The sequence below is a fragment of the Hyperolius riggenbachi genome, chromosome 2 (genome assembly GCF_040937935.1).
Source record: "Hyperolius riggenbachi isolate aHypRig1 chromosome 2, aHypRig1.pri, whole genome shotgun sequence".
NCBI lineage: Eukaryota > Metazoa > Chordata > Amphibia > Anura > Hyperoliidae > Hyperolius > Hyperolius riggenbachi.
In genome coordinates, this window is record NC_090647.1 from 265,225,324 (window position 1) to 265,250,323 (window position 25,000).

A 25,000-nucleotide genomic window follows, 5' to 3' on the forward strand; every position below is an offset into this window, starting at 1 on the left:
AGGGACATAATTTAAATGGTGAAATAACCGTGACAAATGGGCAATAACAATACGTGGGTTTTAATTATGGAGGCATGTAATATTTTAAAACTAAAATGGCTGAAAACTGACAAATAATGAATTTTTTCATTTTTTTTCTTATTCTTCCTGTTAAAATGCATTTACAGTAAAGTGGCTCTTAGCAAAATGTACCCCCCAAAGAAAGCCTAATTGGTGGCGGAAAAAACAAGATATAGATCAGTTCATTGTGATAAGTAGTGATAAAGTTATAGGCTAATGAATGGGAGGTGAACATTGCTCGGATGCATAAGCTGAAAACGAGATGTTAAAGGAAAGGTTCAGGGAGGGTGGGTAAAAAAATCAAAATCAATTTCCACTTACCTGGGGCTTCCTCCAGCCTGTGGCAGGCAGGAGGTGCCCTCGCCGCCGCTCCGCAGGCTCTCGGTGGTCTCCGGTGGCGCGCCCGACCTGGCCAGGCCGGCTGCCAGGTCGGGCTCTTCTGCGCTCCAAGGCCCGGAACTTCTGCGTCCCACGCCGGCGCTCTGACGTCATCGGACGTCCTCCGGGCTCTACTGCGCAGGCGCAGAACTACTGGCAGCCGGCCTGGCCAGGTTGGGCGCGCCACCGGAGACCACCGGGAGCCTGCGGAGCGGCGGCGAGGGCACCTCCTGCCTGCCACGGGCTGGAGGAAGCCCCAGGTAAGTGGAAATTGATTTTGATTTTTTACCCACCCTCCCTGAACCTTCCCTTTAAGTGGTTAAAGTTATGATCACATTTGGAAAAGTTTCAGCAAAATGAGTCGGTTACAAAAACACTCACTTTTGAATAGCCCTGGTTGTTAGCTTTCCATAATGGTGACATTTGTGGCCTTTTTCTGTTGTCCAGACTCTTCTAGAATAATGCAAAGTATGGTGCTAAAATACTTTGTAGAAAAAAATTGGCCTGTACAAAGCCACTTGGACACTTGCATCTTGCTTCTGTAGGTCATCCAGGATTAGATGGATGCGGCTGATGGGGCTCCAGCTTTCCTCCCATCTCTTTTGCTGTAGCTTAGCCAAGGTGCCACAGCGGGGCTCCGGCTCTTTAATAAGGCTTATCCGCCTGGCTAAGGAGCGGCACTCTGGCTCCCCAGGCGCCCTGTGCTTGCTCGGTGACATATATCTGCAGCACTCAAGCTCCACCACTGCTGAAAGCGATGAGCTGCTTTAAACCACGTGGCCATCCTGCAAGCAGCTCCAGCCCCGCTACCGCTGAGACAACTGTTTCCCCACCGCTGCTGAGATTTGGAATAACAAGCTGCACACAACATGGGACATCCTGTAGCAGCTACCAGAGCCACCGCTAAGACCATTTCCCTGCAGCTGCTAAGACCCAGAGCAATGTGCGGTGCACCACATGGGCCATCCTGCAGCGGTTTCAGCTCTATCTAAGACCTTGGTTTTCCTGCCATTGCTGATACCCGGAGCTATGAGCTGCACACCACGTGGGCCATCCTGCAGCAGCTTCAGCGTCCCCAGAGCCACCGCAGAGAACACGGTTTTGCTGTCGTTGCTGATTACCGGAAGCGTTCTAGGTGCGTCTTATAGTCCAAACAATACGGTAGATCATTTAGCTGTGATGAGTACTGATAAAGTTATTGGTGAATGAATGGGAGGAGCGCTGAAATGAGAAAATTGCTTGGATGAATAAGGTGAAAAAACAGTGAAGGCTGAAGTGGTTAAAAAAAATAATTGTTGCTCTACATAATCAAGGCCTAGGCAATAAGAAGACTAGCAACACCTTGAAACTGAGCTTTATCATGGTGGCCAAGAGCATACAGCGGTATAACAGGACAGGTTCCACTCAGGACAGGCCTCTCTATAATTGACCAAGGAAGGTCAGTGCACATGCTCAGTATCATAGCCAGAGGTTCCCTTTGGCGAACAGATGTAAGCATGTTGGTAGCATTGCTGCAGAGGTTGAAGGGGTGAGGGGCTCCGCCAGTCAATACTCAGACCATACAACACACACTGCGTCATATTGGCCTGCATAGCTTTCATCCTAGAAGGAAGCCTCTTCTAAAGATGATGTACAAGGAAAGCCTCCAAACAGTTTGCTGAAAAAAGCAGATTAAGATAATGGATTGCTAGAACCATGTCTTGTGGTCTGACGAGACCAAAAAAAAAAACGTATTCGGTTCAGAGGGTTCAAGCACGTGTGGTGGCAACCAAGTGAGGAGTACAAAGACAAGTATGTCTTGTGTGCAGTAAAGCATAATGGTGGGAGTATCATGTGTTGGGGCTGCATGAGTGCTGCCGCCACTGTGGAGCTACAGTTCATTGAGGGGACCATGAATGACAACATGTACTGTGATATACTGCAGCAGAGCATGATCCCCTCCCTCCGGAAGCCTGTCTGCACGGAAGTATTCCAACACGAAATCCACCCCAAACACACCTCCAAAACGACCACTGGCTTTTTTTTAGAAACTGAAGGTAAAGATGCTGGACTGGCCCAGCATGTCTCCAACACCCTATTGAGCATCTATGGAGCATCCTCAAACAAAGGGTGGAAGAGCACAAGGTGTCTAACATCCACGACCTTGGTGATGTCATGGAGGAGTGGAAGAGGATTCCAGTGGCAACATGTTAAGCTCTAGTGAACTCCATGCCCAATAGAATTAGGGCAGTGATGGAAAATAATGGTGAGCACAAATTAAATTTTTCACTTAGGGATGTTCTCACTTTTGTTGCCAGCAGTTTAGACATTAAGGGCTGTGTGTTGCATTATTTTGATGTGACAGCAAATTTACACCATTTACACTGACTATTTCACATTGTATCAAAGTGTTATATCTTCTGTGGTGAGTGTGGAACAGGTGCCTGGAGGGTACACATTACATGGAGGAGACCTAGGGGGCACGGCAGATGAGGCGGCTGCACAGATTTCCAATAGATTTCATTATGAACTCTATTGGAAATGTCTGTGCAGTGTGTGGCAGCAATAGATCCCTCTCTGATCAGGAGGATATGTCTGGTGGTTGAATCTGATGGCCGGCATCTGACAACATATGGGCACCTTTAGAATCTTGAGAATCATTTTTAAAAGACTATTCCGTTCAATAACAATGGCCTGACCAATCTTTCGGATAGTCCAGTTCGGAAACTCTCTCTGATGACGTGTCAGAATTTTATTTAGAGACTAGTTATTTAGTCCCTATATCTATTGCCAGTCAAAAGTTTAACTGTGACCCCAACAAGGAGAATCATCACAGCTAAAATCACTGCAGATCCTCGTCGGAGAATTAGTTGCTTGGTTGACAAAATTTCACCAACTATGTTGAGAGTCTCTAGTGGTGTATTATCATGTGGCACCAGAGGCTCTGTCAGAATATCACCAAGACCAGTATCTGGCCCAATAAATGGACCCCAAACGTCCTCCCCCGTAACAGAATGGCCAGTAGCAAAAGACTGCAAATCACCTGAAATACATGAGAAGAAACACGTGTTATGATTATTATTACTGTTTTATATAGCACCATCTTCTGGCACTGTATAAAATATGAAACACATACAAAGGTGGTAAAAATTAGTGTGCCAGTTACTAATAGAGAACACATACAGCAATTTCAAGTAACAATAATAAGTAAGAAGCCTGACCTTGCAAATTTACACTCTAAGGTAACTAAGAGTTAAACCACACCTGAACTGAGAGGGATATGAAAGCTTCCATTTTTATTTCCTTTACCAATACCAGTTGCTTGACATCCTGCTGATCCCTTTGGCTCACGGACGGATAACTGGAAAGGCCTCAAAGGCCTGGGCCTTGGGAAGCTGCAGCTCAAGGCGGCACCTGAACATGAAAGAGGGGTTGCTACATATGAAAGAGGAGGCTGAAAATGGTGAGCAGCATATGAAAATGGACACTGATGCCCAAGGGAGCTGTACATGACAGAGTGGGGCTGCAGTACATAAATGGTACAGATGGGAGAGGGGGATGCACATGGAATGGGAGGGGCACTGCTGTATTGTGATGATCCGCTCAGCTGGCTGCACAGGCAGACAGCTGTTTGTCCATTCCTCTAGTCTGTGGGCTGCAGGTCTCTGGAACAGAGACCTGTCTTTCCATTGCAAGTTTCTGGTCTGTTCTCTTGCTGGGGAATTTGCATACATTCGTTATGCAAATCCCCTACCTGCCTTCTTTGATGACTGGCACTATAAGAGCTTTATGTTTCCCAGAAGGCTTTGCTGGTCATTTCCCTTCCATGCTCTGTTCCTGATGGACACTGCTGGAGTGTCAGCCATTGCTATCTAGTATAGTTAATTCCTGGGGGTTGCTTTAGGCTCCCCTTCTAGCCCAGTCAGGTTGTATTATCTGTATTGCCTGTTCTGTCTTGTCTTGCCTGTTGCCATTGTCCTGCCCCAAAGGTGGTTGACAGGAAATGGTTCTGATCTCTGTTCTTGGAGTATAGCTGGTGCAGCGGTTGCTACCAGCTATCTCTTCTGTTCTGTCTCCTGGGATCGCGCTAGCTACTTTTCGCTAGCGCTGGGGATCCTTCTGTTCTGTCTTCTGGGATCGCGCTAGCTACTTTTCGCTAGCGCTGGGGATCCTTCTGTTCTGCTACTCTGTACCTGGATCACGCTGGCCACTTTTCGCTAGTGCTGTGGATCCTATCTCTCGTTTGTCCCTGTTTTCGTGTGTCTGTCTTGTCCGCTACGCTTGCTGCAGGCTCGGTGAGGTAACCGTTAAGCAAGCGCTCGCGTCCTCTGTTTCATGTTTGTCTGTTAATGGTTAGTTAGGCGTGCTTGTCTCTATTGTGCTTATCACGTGGAGATCGCGCATAACCGCGTGCACTGTTGCGAATGAGTGCGGTGTTCGCGGTTAGCTAGCGTTTATTATTTTCCGTATCTCCTTATTGTATTTGCTGTGCCTTTGCTACCCTCGTATTCTATTCTGATCTGCCTTGTGTCACGTCTGGCGATCGCACCTCTCGCGATCGCGTTCCTATTTCGTATCTGCTGTTGTGTGTGCGCGGTCGCAGGGTGGCGACTGGATTGGCGCACACACATACAACCTATCCCTTTGCTCAATCTCATTCGCAATCGCCTCTCTTGCGATTGCGTTCTGCGCTTCCTACAATTCCTGTCTGGCACTTGTGGAGGTACAGAGGATTGGTTCCTCTGCACTCCCCAGCGCCATCTGCCGACAGGAATTTCCCTCTACAGGTGCGTAGCACCTTTTGCTGGGTGCCTGCAAATATACGCTTGTGGAGGATTTCCGCCGTGTCAGCGCACGCGTTGTGCGCTGATCACGGAGAAAGTTCCACAATCGTTACAGAATGACGAGCCTAACCCAAAACCCCAGTGTAGACGGAATTTCCGATTTGTACGATTTTGTCGAATATGGCTCTTGTACCTTTAAGAGATTTAAAAAACTTGAACCTGAATCAGCAGACGAATTTTTGTCTGAGTGTACGAAACTGTTAGCGAACCCTGAATTCCAATGCACCCCAGTGTCTACCTGGGCCCCCCAAATGGTCTACATTCTGTTGGGGGGCGAAATGTCAATGTGGGGTTATGATGTGTTAGATCATACCACCCTGAGTCAAAGACCCCTGGAATTCTTGGCCTTTTTAATTCACAATTGGCTGAGATTACCTCAATTACCATACCCCCTTAATGAGTTGTTGTCAGCAGCTCAATCAGCTGTTCCATCTGCTCTTTCATCCATAAAGCAGCCATCCAAAGCCTCTAAGTCTAAACGTAAAAGATCTAGGAAGGCTTCCCAGCGGAAAGATCCGTTGCCCATGGCAACCACAGATAGAGAGGTTATTTCTGTCAAGTCTGAAATGGGCAAAACCATGCAGTATGATAATGATGTTTATAATGCATCTGCTGATCAGTTTCCAGGTTTTTTGCCCCAATCCAAAGCTTATGTGGATCCTGCTATAGGTAGGATCGCACACTATATGAAAGCAGTTAAAAAATCTGTACTCGTTCCTGATCCCCACCCATATGGAGATTATTTAGATACTGGGTTGTTCGAACCGCCATTTGCCTCATGGGAAATCGGGGCTTTGGTGGAGGAATTTGATTTGGATTGGAAAGCCTTTTGCGATTTTTACATCGCAAAAAGCGCGGATGTCCTGAACGATTGTCTTGACTCTGTGTGCCTTTTGATTGATTCTGATGAATGTGACGAGTGTGTTGTGGATCTGGTGATGTATGTGTGGCAGATCATTTTGGATGAATTACACACACACCAATTAATTGATCCCAATAAAGAGGTAAAAGATTCCTGTTCCGTTCCTGCTCCAGTTCCATCTGTAGACTGTGCGCACAATGATTGTTCATCCTTTGTTAAGTGTGCATGGGAGCCCCCGTTTGAGAAATGGGAGATCGAGCTCCTGGTCTATGAATTGGAATGTGATTGGAGATCGTTTTGCAATCATTACCGTTCTAAAAACGAAGCAGTTTTGTATGCGTGCATTGAGTCTGCGTGCACTTTAATCAAGACTGGTGAATGTATCTCTGACTTTGTGACTCCGCTGTTTGACGTGTGGAGAATGATTTTGGATGAACTACATGCGCTTCAATCTGCTAAAAACACATTGTCAGCGGACGATTGTTCCAATCCTCTGGATTTAAAGAAAGTGAGTTTTGAATGCATTCCCTTTCCCAAAGCAACTGAGTGTTTGAAGTCTGAGTGCAAGTCGTTCAGAGCAGTTGCTTGTGTGGAAGTTGAACCAGTGCGGTCTGATGTCGCCACCGCACGTATGGCTGCAAAAGGTCTGTGTGGTCCTGTGTCTAAGGAAGACAGATTTTTTCCCTCAGGTTCTCTAAGATCATCCGTTTGTGAGCCTGCCATGGGGAAAATTCCTAAGTTATGCAACTTTAAGAAAATTATTGATGTGTCTAATAAAGTTTCTCCTGTTGTTGTCGCCACTTCTTTTGCAAATGAATCTATGTCTTATTCTGTTTGCACCTGTGCAGGCCTGTTGCCTGATGACAGTTACTCCAGTGTTTCTGTCCTAGATGCCTTGCAGTCTGCTCCGCAGATCGCGGAGGTTTGCGATATGGAAGCGTCAGTTTTGCAACCTAAAGCGATCTTGGATCTGCAAATTTTGCGTTCTGACTCCTCGGATTCTACATTGTTAGCCGAATCTAAGAGTGAGACAGCGCTTTGGTTTTGCGAATCTGATGCTGAAGCTTCTTTGCCTTGTCCAGAGAAGCTTTCTCTGAACCTGCCCTGTACCATGAATGAAGGCATGATGTCCACTTGCATTGACATTTGCGAGTCTGATTCTGAAGAAAGTATTGACTCTTCACCCAGTACTCTGGATGAGTCAATATTGCCTTGTACAATATCTCCTGCCCTGCCCCTAGAGGCTCGTCTAGGTATTGCTGCTATTTTTACCTGTCTTTCTGCAGTTTTGGAGTTGCAAGCTAGTTTGACTGCTACGCAGAGTTCTGAGTGCAGCGAGATTAAAGTTAGGAAATCAGTGTGTGGTCCAGTGAATATTCCTGTACGTTCCACTCATGATGATGAAATTCAGTCTCAGTTTATGGTGGAACCTTCCCTGGGACATCTGCCCTGTTCTCAAAGTGAAGTTCCAGTTTTGCCCTGTAACATGGATAGTACAGAATCCTTCTTAGACAACTTGAAAAATGATGTTCCTGAGGTCTTGTTTGATGATCTGAAGGTCTCCGAGTTCCTCCCAAAGGGTGCAGAACTTGTAGGAGATGTCTCCTGCCCCCCAGGTCCTTCTGAGGTGTTGCCCACTTCAGTAGGCATTGCTGCCTTGCTGACTACTTTTGCAGCTCTTGTGGAGCTTCATTCATGTGTAGTCAATGATGATATTACAATTACAGAAAATTCTGAATTTGAGTCCGAGTGTTCTTTTGAAAGACCAGTACCTGTGACCTTTACTCGTGATGATTTTCTGCCCGGTACTGGTTTTGGTCTTGTCGTGTCGGACTCTGAGGTTGGCAGTTCCCCGACATGTCCTGAGGTTTCTCCTGTACTGGTGTACCCCGATGTGCTCTGTGACCCAGACAGCCCAAGTGTGCCTCGGTTACCAGCGTACTCAGATGCTTCCTCAGTGGAGACATGTTCTGATATAGCCTGCCTGCTTGCATGCCCGGAAGTGGTCCCTGAAAGTCCTGATCTTGATGGGTGTCCTACTAATTTTGAGTCTGGAATGATCATAGGTTCCATAGGGGTTCTTGGTGGTTCTCCATGTGAGCCTGGTGAGCGTTCTGGCTTCTTGGGATCTCTGCGGAGCTTCAAGGCGTTCTGGGAGATTCCGGGAAAGGTTTTGCTTGGTGCCCTGAATACGATCAGCAATGGCTTTGGTGTTGTAAGGGACACTTCGAACAGGTATTGCGGCAGGTTTGGTATTCTTGGACGCTCCTTGGAAGGTGGTGGGTATTGTCTGGAGGGTGTCGATGGCTTCTTCTCTGGTGTCCACAGTCCTGATGGGTGTTACGCTGAGACTTGTAGTGCTGATGGGCATGTTTCTGTGGCTTCTGCTTCCGATGAGGTCGGTTTCGGATGGACTGACTCTGGAATTGGGCCTTGTCGGGCTGCCCCGACCTTCATGAGTCTTCAGTTAGAGTTTTGTGATGATACCAGTTTTGAGGGATGTCTGGAATCCATCCCTAGAGCGGGGGGTACTGTGATGATCCGCTCAGCTGGCTGCACAGGCAGACAGCTGTTTGTCCATACCTCTAGTCTGTGGGCTGCAGGTCTCTGGAACAGAGACCTGTCTTTCCATTGCAAGTTTCTGGTCTGTTCTCTTGCTGGGGAATTTGCATACATTCGTTATGCAAATCCCCTACCTGCCTTCTTTGATGACTGGCACTATAAGAGCTTTATGTTTCCCAGAAGGCTTTGCTGGTCATTTCCCTTCCATGCTCTGTTCCTGATGGACACTGCTGGAGTGTCAGCCATTGCTATCTAGTATAGTTAATTCCTGGGGGTTGCTTTAGGCTCCCCTTCTAGCCCAGTCAGGTTGTATTATCTGTATTGCCTGTTCTGTCTTGTCTTGCCTGTTGCCATTGTCCTGCCCCAAAGGTGGTTGACAGGAAATGGTTCTGATCTCTGTTCTTGGAGTATAGCTGGTGCAGCGGTTGCTACCAGCTATCTCTTCTGTTCTGTCTCCTGGGATCGCGCTAGCTACTTTTCGCTAGCGCTGGGGATCCTTCTGTTCTGTCTTCTGGGATCGCGCTAGCTACTTTTCGCTAGCGCTGGGGATCCTTCTGTTCTGCTACTCTGTACCTGGATCACGCTGGCCACTTTTCGCTAGTGCTGTGGATCCTATCTCTCGTTTGTCCCTGTTTTCGTGTGTCTGTCTTGTCCGCTACGCTTGCTGCAGGCTCGGTGAGGTAACCGTTAAGCAAGCGCTCGCGTCCTCTGTTTCATGTTTGTCTGTTAATGGTTAGTTAGGCGCGTGCTTGTCTCTATTGTGCTTATCACGTGGAGATCGCGCATAACCGCGTGCACTGTTGCGAATGAGTGCGGTGTTCGCGGTTAGCTAGCGTTTATTATTTTCCGTATCTCCTTATTGTATTTGCTGTGCCTTTGCTACCCTCGTATTCTATTCTGATCTGCCTTGTGTCACGTCTGGCGATCGCACCTCTCGCGATCGCGTTCCTATTTCGTATCTGCTGTTGTGTGTGCGCGGTCGCGGGGTGGCGACTGGATTGGCGCACACACATACAACCTATCCCTTTGCTCAATCTCATTCGCAATCGCCTCTCTTGCGATTGCGTTCTGCGCTTCGTACAATTCCTGTCTGGCACTTGTGGAGGTACAGAGGATTGGTTCCTCTGCACTCCCCAGCGCCATCTGCCGACAGGAATTTCCCTCTACAGGTGCGTAGCACCTTTTGCTGGGTGCCTGCAAATATACGCTTGTGGAGGATTTCCGCCGTGTCAGCGCACGCGTTGTGCGCTGATCACGGAGAAAGTTCCACAATCGTTACATGTATATGAAAAGGGTGCCACAAAAGATACCTTAAATATCTTAAATATCTCCTTTCCACATCTCTTACGGCTGTGTCCCCCCATTCAAGGAAGTAAGTAGTGGATTCTGTTCACAATCAAATGGACATCTTATGTATTGTATCAGGTGGGGACTTACCCTCTGCTGGCAAAACATTCATGTCTAAAATGTTCTACTCTGCTAGACTACTGATTGTGAGACACTGGTTGTCCTCCAGTGTCCCTACCCTTCAATAATGGAAAACATTAGTAAATACTCATAGAGACCTACCTTATAAAAACCTGATATACGTTCATAGGGGTACTCCTACAAAATGTCTTAATGTTTTTGGGAGGTGGCAAAATAAATATTCTTTACTGGACATCTTATACAGAATAGCTATGCTTGCCCCAGTGTACCTCACCTTCTCTGTCTGTTTCTTGTATGGATATGTTAATGTCTTCTGGGTACTTGTACATGTTAAAGGATAACAGAGCTGAAACAAAAAGTAAAAACTTTGGGAGCAGGCAGGCCCGGGCCGAGGCAGAGGCGAGATAGGCTTCAGCCTCAGGGCGTAGTGTAGGAGGAGGCGCACAACTCACTCAGCTATTATTCCCTTATTGTGTTTGAAGCAGAGAGAAATAAGAAAAGGGGAAACATGGCAGTGACTGCAAGCCAGATAAGTAGAGATTAAGGTGCTGGGGAGGTTGGGGGCCCTGGGGCACCTCTTACTCTAATAGCAATCAGTGTGCGCAGCTGGGGTGGGAAAGATGGGGGGCGCACTTTGGTGTCTCAGCCTTGGGTGCTGGAGGACCTTGTCCCGACTCTGGGAGCAGGCATGTATATGAAGTAGTCCTCATGCCCACCACTCACCCCCATTCTCCTCCTTCCCCCTCCTTTGTTGCGCAAAGACCCCCCTGCAGCCACTTCCTGGTCAGTCAGGTCAGGCATAGTGCGTAGACCCTGGCCCAGCTGTGGGTGTCCTTGATTGCTCAAGGTATATAAACAAAGATATGGGGGGTATCTACTGTATGATATCTGTTAGGAGGCCATTAGTATTTACTCCACATTTTATCTTGTATCCACTTTAAATAGAAAGACAATTTTATGTTATTTTTACAATACAAAATGTCATGACCGTGCACACTTTAAAAATATACTAACCATTTGGAATCTTACCATTCGAAATCATGTTAAAGCTATTGCTAGAATCCAACTGTGAATCATGGAGTTCAGAGTCATAATTCTTTGTTTTTACTCCTCCGCGAATCTGAGCCTAAATGATACATATTTATTCATTTTTATTTATATTTTTAATTTGGAGTCAATGAAAAGGATATGATTGCACTTTTGTTAAATTTGACAAATTGCCCACCTGAAGGTAAGGCTGCAGTATTTGCAACTTTAACACCCACTCTGCAATTTTCATTTGAAAAACGGAGTAGGCAACTACAAGTAGATACGGTATATAAATGCATTTGATTACCTAGTCTATTACCAACACAAATAAGCAAATGGGGGTTTGGTTTGGCGAAACATGGCTTTGCTCTTTGCCCTTCAATATAAACCAGGCCCATTGCAGAGAAGATTGTATGGTCAGGAGGAGGCACAGTGATGATCACAAGTACACTAATGGTGCCCCTACACGGTACAATAAAAACTTTCGATTTTGCCGTTTATTCGACCAAAACTATCGAATCGAATTAAAGTCAAAAATAATCTTTTATTTTGATCAAGAAAAATGTGATTATCCCGTTTTTTTCAATAAAAATCCGATCGGACATGTTGGAAAAAACTTTATATTTAATGTAACGGAATAATCAAATGAAATAATCTAATCGAAAAAAAAGTACAAAATTGTACTATGTATGGGCACCCTTAGGCGAACCTAAGGCAGCTTTCTGTAAACTAATATTCCAAAAGACCAAGGACTAGTGGTGCGGTTATATACTGTAAAGGTAGCCGGGTCTCCACCTGGAGCTGCGATTTTAGCTTAAAGAGGAACTGTCGCGAAAATCTTAAAATTTAAAACACTTACAAATAAGAAGTACATTGTTCCCAGAGTAAAATGAGCCATAAATTACTTTTCTCCTATGTTGCTGTCACTTACAGTAGGTAGTAGAAATCTGACATTACTGACAGATTTTGGACTAACCCATCTTCTCATGGGGGGGTTCTCAGGGTTTTCTTTATTTTTAAAAGCACTTAGTGAATGGCAGTTGCTCTGTCCAACTGCCAAAATAGTGTGCAGCGAGCAGGGAGGCTGGCCAGCATCTTTTTAATAACCCTCCTGGCGGTCTATTAAAATCCGCCAGGGGGCAGCACAGCAGTTTTTAAAAAGGCTCGCTACATGATAGCCGCTGTGCAGGGGCATCCCCCCACTCCGGCGATCCCCCCCTCCGGCGATCTCCAATCAGGAAATACCGTTCAAAGTCACCAACGTCATCAACGTTGTGACGTCATTGGGAGTCCCGATCCACCCCTCAGCGCTGCCTGGCACTGATTGGCCAGTGCATGGGGTCTGGGGGGGGTGGGCGCGGTGCAGCGGATAGCGGCAAATTGGCGCAGAGCGGTGGCGATTGGTGTGCTCACGCAGCTAGCAAAGTGCTAGCTGCCTGCAGCAAAAAAAAATTATGCAAATCGGCCCAGCAGGGCCTGAGAAAACCTCTTGCGCGTCTTACCCCGAGGGGTTACCGGGGTTACTGGTTACTGGGGTTACCGCCAGGAAGGGTAATCATTTTTAGAGAATGTCTTTATAAAGAATAAAGGCCATGCTGAAAATCTCCCATGAAGAGATGGACTAGCCCAAAATCTGTCGGTAATGTCAGATATTTACTACCTACTGTAAGTGACAGCAACATAGGAGAAAAGTAATTTATAGGTTATTTTACTCTGGGAGAAATGCACGCTCCCAGTTCGTTAGCCAGGGAATCAGTGAATTGGGCTATGGTACTCGATCACTGATTCCTCTCCCCCGCAGAAAAAGGTGACAGCTTCTCTCGGAAGCCTCGCTTTTTCTGCCTCCTACGTCCCCCCTATGTCCCTCTAAGCATACGTTACGCTTAGAGTGATGTCATGTAAACAAACCTAAGGTTGCCATCTTGTGGCCAAAAAGTAAAACTACATCTACATCGCGGAGTATGTGAGAGCAATAAAAGGAAGCGCCATAGCCCATGACTTTTGACCCCTTGAGAAAGTTACATGGACGAAACCGGTTGGGAAGGAGCTACAGGTCGGGCGAGGGATTACGGAAGTACGTGGACGCTAACTGGACGGTGGTGCTGCATGGAGTGAACGGCCGGACGGAGCCCGCTATCTTTCCTACCCTGCGCTTACCTGTATGCCTGTCATAGACATACATGGTTTACACTTAAGTGTGATCTATTGACTTTATGCGGAAATTAATTTTATTGGAATTGGATTACGCTATGTGGAGCGTTTTTAAGTCCTCTATTATGTACATGAGAATATGAAGAGGTGGCAGAGAAGAGCGCATTTATGACCAGAGGGGCTGATGGTTTATTTGACCGAATGCATATGATCATTTTGTATGATCCAAAGAGCCGGTGAGTGATCTCACAAGCGGTGTGGTGGTGGATTGAGAAGATTCCGTTTTTGTGAACAGATTGGAAGATTTCTGCGCCAATCATTATGGACATTGTTTTAAAACTACATCTACATTAAAAAAACAAAACAAAAAAAAAGCATATATTTACATTACAAAAATTACTATTTACATCCCACCCTCCCAAAAATACCCAAATAAAAAGTTTAATAATAAAAAAAACAAAAAAACATTACAATAAAAAAAACACATATTTACCTAAGGGTTTAAACTTTTTAAATATCTATGTAAAGATGAAATATTTCTATTTTTTTTATTATGAGCTTGTAAATAGTGATGGATGCAAAACGGAAAAAATGCACTTTTATTTCCAAATACATTGTGATAGGGACATAATTTAATCGGTGTAATAACCAAATGGGCAAATACAATATGTGGGTTTTAATTAGGGAACACTTGTATTTGGACAGCACCCCAGTTGTCTTCAAGTTCGATGTGCCAGACTAGTGGAGATAGAGCATTTCCCAAGTCACATCAACGGCTGTAGTCGGCACCATCTATATATAAGCTCTTTTATTGATTAAAAAGACACATGACATAAACAGCAACGTTTCGGAGGACAACCTCAGTTTTCAAGCTCTATCAGTGTCTACAATACATACATTTTACACTTCCTTTTATAGCTGATAAGATGGAGGACTAACCAATCACATGTCCGCGTCACCCTGTGGCGACCAATCCCCGTCCACCTTAACCCGCGGACCTGATGGGGAACTTCTTTCCAAAACCAAACGGACATGCATACAAATGGACGCGTCATCCTACGCAACAGGGCGGAGAGTCACGTGACCCGGGGCTGAGTACGCGAAAACGCCGACCAATCATATGGAAGCAGCAGATGACATCACCCACTGATCATGCCTACTGAATGCGCCAGACCAGATGGGGAACTGCCTCACATACGGCCAAAATGTGGCCTCCTACTGGGCTGACGTATACAACCACGTGAGCGAAGATGTCCACCGCTCACGTATGTTGTCAGCGCAAACAGCAAGCAGGGACGCTTTCTGCCCTGGTGCATAGTAACAGAGCACGCCATTGTAAACAACCCGTGCAGCGGAAGGCTGCACTGTCAAAACATAGATATACAGTACCAATCTGCATACAGGGACAATAATAAATAGCATTATACAACAATAGAATAAATTGTAAGCTCTATCTCAATTATACTCAAAGTTCTAAAGGAGTGGTGTCATGTCATATTCCCTATTCAAACCCCTAGGGGACAGGGTATCCAATAAACGTATCCATTTAGACTCACAATACAATAATTTCCTGAGTCTGTCGCCCCCCCGTCTGAGTGGTTTTATATGTTCTAAAACTTGAAACCTTAAGGGCCCGTTTCCACCATAGCGTTACGGAATCGCCTGCATTCCACCGCGGACGAAATCGCATGCGGGTGCGATTCCGCATGCGTTTTTGCCGCGATTTCGCATGCGATTCCGCATAGGTAAGGCTGTATGCGAATTTAACCATGTCACTGCCTGAGTAAATTAACATTAATACCGGCAAAAAACGCATGGTCACCCCGCATGCGATTTCCCTATTAGTTACATTAGCGGCGATTCGCGCACATTCCTTCTGCACGCGAAATCTGACGGCCCTGCCGTGCAGATTTCTGCCGCACCAAAAAACGCTGCCGCAGCCGCACAAGTGGAAACAGCCCCATCCACTTACATTGCCTATGCGAATCCGCGTGCAGTGCCCCCATGCGGATTCGCTATAGTGGAAACGAGCCCTAATTGGTTAACAGAATGCTTGGCCTGCATGAAATGAGAAGGGACAGCTAGCTCTAATGCTGGTTTTCTAATAGTACTTTTATGTGCTGAAATCCTATCTTTTACTCTCTGTGTGGTCTGTCCAATGTAGAGCAGACCACACGGACAGTGGGTGATGTCATCTGCTGCTTCCATATGACTGGTCGGCGTTTTGGCGTACTCAGCCCCGGGTCACGTGACTCTCCGCCCTGTTGCGTAGGATGACGCGTCCATTTGTCCGCATGTCCGTTTGGTTTTGGAAAGAAGTTCCCCATCAGGTCCGCGGGTTAAGGTGGACGGGGATTGGTCGCCACAGGGTGACGCGGACATGTGATTGGTTAGTCATCCATCTTATCAGCTATAAAAGGAAGTGTAAAATGTATGTATCGTAGACACTGATAGAGCTTAAGAAAGGAGGTTGTCCTCCGAAACGTTGCTGTTTGCTGTCATGTGTCTTTTTAATCAATAAAAGAGCTTATATATAGATGGTGGACGAGCTCATTTTCTCTTATACACCTGAGGACACGGCTAGGATCATAGCCCAGGTTACTACAGAGGTGACATATCTATCTAAAGTGGATGACAAATCTGTGAAGAGGCAACTGGAAAAAGTATCCAAAATGAAGATTTCATTGGAATTACATGCTCCAAAACAATGTTGGCACATGTATGGTTGCTAACCATAAACCTATGGTATCTTTCAGGAGAGCACCGACCATTGGGGATAAAATCACCAATAGTGAGTTTAGATCGGTGGATGAGCGGAAATTGGTTGCAAAAACACATTCCAATTGGTAATTTTAGATGCGGAAACTCAAAAACTGGAAAAAGCGTACAACTTGGCGCAAAGACCATCCATTTCAGACAGTTCTTGCATTGCCGCACTAAAAACACTGTGTATGCAATTATCTGCTCATGCAACCGTTTTTATATAGGACAGACCATGATCTGCACCCGCTTTCAGGAACATGTAAATTCAATCAAGACGGGGGTGGGTGCAGGGAGGTTTATCCTACATATGCGAGAATGTCATAATGGAAATTCCAACTACTTGCAATTTTTAGGCTTAAAAGAGATTCCCATACCTCATAGAGGAGGAAATCATAAACAGATCTTACTTCAACAGGAAGCCAGATTCATTTCTTAAACAGGGGCTTGTGGTCCCCTAGGATTGAATGAGAGAAATGAACTTCACTGTTTTCTCTCTAAATACTAGTCCGTTGCAACTTGTCTCTCTGTTATTATCAATGGTAATTTAGCTATCTCTATGTGAATGTAATTTGCAGTAACCTTTTAGTGTTTATGTTGCATTACGTACGATTGTATCCCCTTGTGTATACTGGCATATAGTTGATGATCACTATGGTAACCAACCCCGCTAGTGCAGCCAATGACGGGCGAGCAGTGACGCCAGATCTGGCTAGTGACGACGCGCAATACGCGGGGAGACCCGCTGCTCACCTATTGGTTAGAGCAAGCGCATATGTCACTTCCGATGGGCGGAGCCTATACGCCGGAAAGTCGCGGCGGCGATTTGTGGGCGGTGTACCTCGACGAATAGGTGGTGAGTGAAATTATTTAAAGCCAGATGTCACTTGGGTTTTCTTGTTCCTTACATTTGCCTCTGAAGAAGCTTTCTTAGCGAAACAGCTGTCAGGCATCCCCTCACCCCCACTGTGCACCCCGCTGTCTGTTACACCGTGGATTAAAGGTACCACTTTTTGCTATCACAGTGCCTCGATTTTCTTTTCTCCTCATACATGCTGCAACACTATCAGAATATCATAGGAACAAGAGGATCCCTAGGGGCCTACGTTCCCATGTCAGTCCACTATTGTTCCCCACCGACGCTTGATTTTGCCACACATGTGTAACGATCGGTGTAATGCAGAGAGGGTCTGATTACCGGTGATCTGCAGTATCACCGAGAATGCAGAATATACCCGATTATTGATGATCTGCAGTATCACCGATAATCAGATATATCTTCTAACCTCTGGACACCTGAGAGATGAGAGTGTTTGGTGCAACAGTAATACTTTGAGGAAAGCACCCGTGAGATGGGTGCTAGACAGTAGGAGCTACTGTTAAGGATTAACTTCCTTCCACAGGCCTGATGCTCCCCAAGGGGCGGAGCCAGGCTGAGACAGTGGGAAGGACAGAACGTGAGTGACACCAATGGTGGAGTGGTGGAGTGTCACTGACAGATCTGTGAACTATCTCCTAACAGGAGAGATAGTTCTCGAGGTCGGACAAGCCAGGTCGTTAACACACGGACAGATAAAGTACAGACACAGTAGGCAGATTCAGAATCCAGAGACTAGCCGAGTTTTGGCAACAGAGAATCAGAAAGACAAGGTACAAAATCAGAGATCTGGAGAATGGTCAGGAATGCAGAAAGTCATAACAGATAATCAACAATGCCTAAACTTGAGTGTGAGCTTCAAGATTCTCACACTCCAGGAACTAGACTAGATAATACAAATAATACAGATGGTACAGAATTCCTAGACTAAGGTGTGAGTTCCTTGGCCGTCAACACCTTGGAAACTGGTCTAGATAACAATACAGATAATAACAGAATTCCTAGGCTAAGGTGTGAGCTCCGTGATCATCAACACCTACCTGGGCGGTGTACCTCGACGAATAGGTGGTGAGTGAAATTATTTAAAGCCAGATGTCACTTGGGTTTTCTTGTTCCTTACATTTGCCTCTGAAGAAGCTTTCTTAGCGAAACAGCTGTCAGGCATCCCCTCACCCCCACTGTGCACCCCGCTGTCTGTTACACCGTGGATTAAAGGTACCACTTTTTGCTATCACAGTGCCTCGATTTTCTTTTCTCCTCATACATGCTGCAACACTATCAGAATATCATAGGAACAAGAGGATCCCTAGGGGCCTACGTTCCCATGTCAGTCCACTATTGTTCCCCACCGACGCTTGATTTTGCCACACATGTGTAACGATCGGTGTAATGCAGAGAGGGTCTGATTACCGGTGATCTGCAGTATCACCGAGAATGCAGAATATACCCGATTATTGATGATCTGCAGTATCACCGATAATCAGATATATCTTCTAACCTCTGGACACCTGAGAGATGAGAGTGTTTGGTGCAACAGTAATACTTTGAGGAAAGCACCCGTGAGATGGGTGCTAGACAGTAGGAGCTACTGTTAAGGATTAACTTCCTTCCACAGGCCTGATGCTCCCCAAGGGGCGGAGCCAGGCTGAGACAGTGGGAAGGACAGAACGTGAGTGACACCAATGGTGGAGTGGTGGAGTGTCACTGACAGATCTGTGAACTATCTCCTAACAGGAGAGATAGTTCTCGAGGTCGGACAAGCCAGGTCGTTAACACACGGACAGATAAAGTACAGACACAGTAGGCAGATTCAGAATCCAGAGACTAGCCGAGTTTTGGCAACAGAGAATCAGAAAGACAAGGTACAAAATCAGAGATCTGGAGAATGGTCAGGAATGCAGAAAGTCATAACAGATAATCAACAATGCCTAAACTTGAGTGTGAGCTTCAAGATTCTCACACTCCAGGAACTAGACTAGATAATACAAATAATACAGATGGTACAGAATTCCTAGACTAAGGTGTGAGTTCCTTGGCCGTCAACACCTTGGAAACTGGTCTAGATAACAATACAGATAATAACAGAATTCCTAGGCTAAGGTGTGAGCTCCGTGATCATCAACACCTACGAAACTGACTAATAAACACAGATACTGATAAGGTCTGAGTGCTACCACGTAGTGATCGCAACGCCAGACACCAGATGAATGACCAGCACCCAGTATATATACACCGGCGCTCTCCAGCGCCAACCCTAAGTGCTGGACCAATGAAAGTTGCCGCAATTGTCAGCTGACCGGCTTGGTCAGCTGACCCTCCTCTGACTGCCATAAAGGCCCTGCCTCTCTGCGCGCGCGCGCGCGTCCTCCTAAACCAGTGTGGACTATCAGTCTCCGCCACACCAGTCATGTGTTGTAATGTTTCTGCTGTGTTAGATGCGGAATCTGCCGCACCACTGTCTGGGCGTTTACTCCGCATTCCGCCTTACTGAGAGGAGCAGGCCTATGCGAGCAACTTGCTGCATTGGACGCGGAATCCGCCGCCCTGTTGTTAGAGCATGCGGCGGTTTCTCCGCGCTCCGACTGTGCCCCAGCTGCCATGTTAAACGCGGAGTCAGCCGCCTCACCTTGAGTATTGGCGGCGGCTTTTCCGCGTTTTCTCACAACATGGTACTTGATCTGAAACAAAGCCTCATTTGATTCGATGACGTTAACAATTGATAGAATCATGATGGAAATACCGAAATTAGACAAACAAATCAGTGATTTGAAACAGATATTATTCGATAACACACCCACTGATGAATATGCGAAATATGTAATGGACCTTGGCAATACTCTGGAAGTACACAAGAAACAGATCCAGAACATCAAACGAGAAAAATTCCAGAGGGATGCCTTAGACTATACGACAGGCTATGTCTATCAATGGCAGAGACCTGGATCACAGAGAAGGAGGATTGTAAGAACAAAACCATATGAATACCGCCAAGGTGAACAGAGAGGTGAATCCACTGATTTTTTGGCACAGACCACGTCATCAGACAATGTGTCCAGCGAAGACGCCGTAGAGGGGGCAGGCGGTGGAAACATAAAAGAATGCCTGAGACAACGATCCAGACAGCCCAGAGCGAACAGCCAGAGAGCAACCCAGTCGAAACCATAGTGGTGAACATATCAGTGAAGTGTCTTACCCCTTCCCAGCAGTCCCTTTTGGAAAAAGGACTATTATTTGCACCTACCCACTGGCCTAACCGGGTTGATCTTGATATAGATCTACATAGATTTATTAGAGCGGTCCGTCTAAAATATTTTTTTAGCCAGCCTCAGGAGAGAGTGTTTTTTCAACATCAAAATCTTGAAAAAGATCAACTTAAGCTCAAAGATACCAAGTCATTTGTGAAAAGCAAATTTAACCCTCCCTCGTGTCAGATCATTGATAAATTTGTGAGGAAAGTTACAGAGGAAGTGGATTGCATATTTAAAATTTTGAATTTGGGCCCCAATTGTCACATTAGACATAATTTAGACCAGGAACAACGCCAAGCACTTAGGGAACTCTGTGATGACAAATCCATTGTAATAAAGCAGGCGGATAAAGGGGGAGCGGTGGTAATTATGGACAGTGAATATTACAAGAGTGAGATTGATCGATTGTTATCAGACTCTTCAACCTACAGAAAGTTACCGGCGGATCCAACTGATCCTATAGTTGCTGGAATCAATTCCATTTTTTCTCCACTAGCTAAATATTTAGATCAGGTTCTAAGACCATTTTTCTTGGCAGGAAAGTCATATCTTAGAGATACAACTATGTTTTTGGAAGAAATTGGGAAGATAACAGAGGAAGTTTATATGTAGATTGTTACAACTATTACTCACGTGTAATTATTTTTTGGTGGAAGAGCAGTTTTATTTGCAGCTTAGAGGGACGGCGATGGGCTCGAACGTGGCCCCTACCTACGCAAATATTTTTATGAACGCATATGAAGAAGCATTTATATATACGAATACAATTGTTTTGAAAAATGCAATGTGCTGGATGCGTTATATATACACGATATTTTTTGTGTGTGGTGGGGCCACGTTCGAGCCTATCGGAATTTGTGACTCAGGTGGAAGCACAGTGTCCAAATATCAGATTGACTGTCCATGACGATGAGGCAGAAGTTAGTTATCTAGATGTACTAGTTAGGCTTAGTGAGGGTAAATTGAGTACTGACATTTACGTTAAACCGACCGATATGAATTCGACCCTGTCGTTTGACAGTTTCCATTACCCTGGTACTAAGTTATCTATTCCAGGGAGTCAATTTCAAAGGGTGAGACGTATAGTTAATGAAGACAGTATATGTCAGGACAGATTGGATGAGATGCAACTTACATTTAGAAAGAGACAATATCCTAAATCACTGCTGGATAGGGCAAGACAACAGGTTGACAAAAGTGACAGAACTGACAGGACCAATTGCAGGAGGGGACAGAACAAGAGAATTCCATTCGTTAGCCAGTTTAATGTAGCTAGTGAAGATAAAGCGAAAGTTATACGGAAAAACTGGCATCTGTTGAGGGATAATTTGCCTCAAATTGTTGAATTTCAGACAGTTCCACTTATGTCCTATAGGAGAGAACCAACATTAAAAGATAAATTAGTCCATGAAGACTTAGGTCCCATTAAAAAGAATGTTTATAGATCCACCAGGCCCAATAGTACACATCCTTGTTTAGGATGTGTACATTGTAATAGTGTCATCAAAGGTAGCTATGTCACCCACCCCCATAGTGGTAAAAAAATCTTTATTAAAGGTCGGTATGACTGCAATACTAAGGATGTAGTACATGCTTTAAAATGTCAGTGTGGTCTGCTCTACATTGGACAGACCACACAGAGAGTAAAAGATAGGATGTCAGCACACAAAAGTACTATTAGAAAACCAGCATTAGAGCTAGCTGTCCCTTCTCATTTCGTGCAGGCCAAGCATTCTGTTAACCACTTAAAGAGACTCTGTAACAAATTGTTTATCTTTATTTCTTCTATGCTATAAGTTCCTATGCCTTTTCTAATGTGGTCTGGCTTACTGCAGCTTTTCCTAATTGCACAGTAGCTGTGTTATCTCTGTTATATGATCTAATCTTCTCTCTATAGTCGGCACAGTCAGGCTGAGGCAGTCAGACTGGAATGTGCAGGGCTGCTTGTGATTAGCTAGAAGCTGTACACACCCCCTGCAGGCTCTGTGTGACTAACACACTCTGCTTAGCTGAGCCTATTAGAAGCTGGTTAGTTTGTTTGTAAACACTGCCTAAAACTGGCAATTACAAGCCAGGTTTGCAGCAGAGAATGGCAGAAACAGCACAGAGGGGACCAGGAGCACATAATGAATAGAATGGTATGCTTTTTATTGTAAGAATTTCAGAGTACAGATTCTCTTTAAGGTTTCAAGTTTTAGAACCTATAAAACCACTCAGACCGGGGGGGGGGGGGGGGACAGACTCAGAAAATTATTGTATTGTGAGTCTAAATGGATGCGTTTATTGGATACCCTGTCCCCTAGGGGTTTGAATAGGGAATATGACATGACACCACTCCTATAGAACTTTGAGTATAATTGAGATAGAGCTTACAATTTAAACTATTGTTGTATAAAAGATCGAATTTTTGAGATTTATTTAGATAATGCTATTTATTATTGTCCCTGTATGCAGATTGGTACTGTATATCTATGTTTTGACAGTGCAGCCTTCCGCTGCACGGGTTGTTTACAATGGCGTACTCTGTTACTATGCAGCAGGGCGGAAAGCATCCCTGGTTGCTGTTTGCGCTGACAACACACGTGAGCGGTTGACATCTTCGCTCACGTGGTTGTATATGTCAGCCCAGTAGGAGGCCACATTTTGGCCGTATGTGAGGCAGTTCCCCATCTGGTCCGGCGCATTCAGTAGGCGTGACCAGTGGGTGATGTCATCTGCTGCTTCCATATGACTGGTCGGCGTTTTGGAGTACTCAGCCCCGGGTCACGTGACTCTCCGCCCTGTTGCGTAGGATGACGCGTCCATTTGTACGCATGTCCGTTTGGTTTTGGAAAGAAGTTCCCCATCAGGTCCGCGGGTTAAGGTGAATGGGGATTGGTCGCCACAGGGTGACGCGGACATGTGATTGGTTAGTCCTCCATCTTATCAGCTAAAAAAAAAGGAAGTGTAAAATATATGTATTATAGACACTGTTAGAACTTGAGAAAGGAGGTTGTCCTCCGAAACGTTGCTGTTTGCTGTCATGTGTCTTTTTAATCAATAAAAGAGCTTATATATAGATGGTGCCGACTACAGCCGTTGATGTGCGTTTTAATTATGGAGGCATGTATTATTTTAAAACTATAATGGCCGAAAACTGAGAAATAATGAATTTTTTCCTTTTTTTTTTCTTATTCTTACTGTTAAAATGCATTTACAGTAAGGTAGCTCTTAGCAAAATGTAACACCCAAAGAAAGCCTAATTGGTGGTGGAAAAAACAAGATATAGATCAGTTCACTGTGATAAGTAGTGATAAAGTTATAGGCTAATGAATGGGAGGTGAATATTGCTCGGATGCATAAAGTGAAAACGACTGAGGGCTGAAGTGGTTAATTTATCGCATGGTATTATAGCTACAAAATATGCAATGCTTGAAACATTTGACAAAGGCCTTTGTGCCGAAACGTTATGCTGTTTTGTAGTTGGCTATGACACTTTGCAATAAATTAAGCTAAAATCGCAAATCCAGGTGCAGACCCAGCTACCTTTATTCTTCGCAAGTGAGTTTGCACCCTTTGGGGATCAGAGTGCTGCTGATTGACTCCCTGATTTCTGGAATTGTTTGGTTTGGTTTGAGCAGTGGATCTCTCTTTCTACTTTACGCTTATATACTGTAGCCTGCACTCACAGTCACACCATTCAGCTATTACATACTGTACCTGGCAGCAACCAAGAAGGTGGTGTAACCATGTAACTGCAAGTTAACCCTTTGCACTCCACCACGCTTTAGGTGCTCCATTATATATTATAATAGCCAAATGCTGTGAGCGTAAGCTATTTTGTCTGTAGTTTGAATCATATACCGGTACCGTAGGTCCTGTGACCGGACCTGAGGTTTCAGCTCCATCCCAACCCTGCTGGAATTTAAAATCCTCAAGCGAGGTATATTGTATGGTTATAAAAGCATATTACCAGGTGGATTAGAACTCATCACACAAGGGATACGTTTTCATCATTGGTTGCTAAATGCAACCAAAATCCCTGTTCTTTTAACAAGCAAACGTGTGTTAACAGTCCCTTTTTTTATACAGAGTTCCTGTTTTCTGTGCATATTTTAGCTATTTAACTTCTAGGGCTTGATTCACAAAAGGGTGCTAACTTAGTTAGCATGCCTAAAAGCCCCTTAGCACGCCTAAAGTCCTTTAGGGCGCGAAAACTTTTGCGCGCACAAAGTTTAAGCAATGCGCGCTGCGGGTGAAACGTCGCACTGGGAGCGCCTAAAACGTTGCACCGGGTGCGTCCGAAACATTGCACGAGGTGATGTTTCGGGCGCATTCGGTACAACGCTTTAGGCGTTCCCGGTGCGACGTTTCGATCGCACCCGGTGCAACATTTCGCGCGCAGTGCTAAAATTTGAGCGTGATCAGTAAAAGCTTTAGGCGTGCTAACTGCTTAGCACCGTAGTTAGCATGCCCAAAGCTTTTAGGCATGCTAACTGAGTTAGCAACCTTTTGTGAATCAAGCCCCTAGTGTTTATATACAGTCCCTGTTTCGGGGTGAAAGTAGACACTAGACAGTCCATGTCTTTTACTCCGTTTTATATAGATTGTAGCCTTTCTTCTAGTGGGCATTGTGTCAAGTTTGACACAGGTTACCTTTACAGAAGAATGCATTTCCTGACTGGACAATGCATAATATTACACATTTTAAAGGGAACATACGAATGCCAATATCCATAAAAATAGAACATTGCAATTTACACTAACTGGGGGTTGGGGGATTAAATCAGGCCAGTCAAAGCATCCATCTGCTGGTTAATTAGACAGACAACAGCAAACTGAT

The 25,000-nt window shown here is 45.2% G+C and overlaps 1 protein-coding gene across 1 annotated transcript in view; it reads right to left on the reverse strand.

Moving 5' to 3' along the window:
- Nucleotides 1–3,188: 3,188 nt before the first annotated feature.
- LOC137544963 (multidrug and toxin extrusion protein 2-like) overlaps nucleotides 3,189–25,000 on the reverse strand; it is a 102,311-nt gene continuing 80,499 nt past the window's right edge. Inside the window, exons 16-17 of the mRNA XM_068266062.1 lie at nucleotides 11,143–11,239; nucleotides 3,189–3,460 (exon numbers count right to left, since the gene is read on the reverse strand). Coding sequence (XP_068122163.1) covers nucleotides 3,189–3,460; nucleotides 11,143–11,239 — 369 coding nt within the window. The remainder of the gene's footprint in view (nucleotides 3,461–11,142; nucleotides 11,240–25,000) is intronic.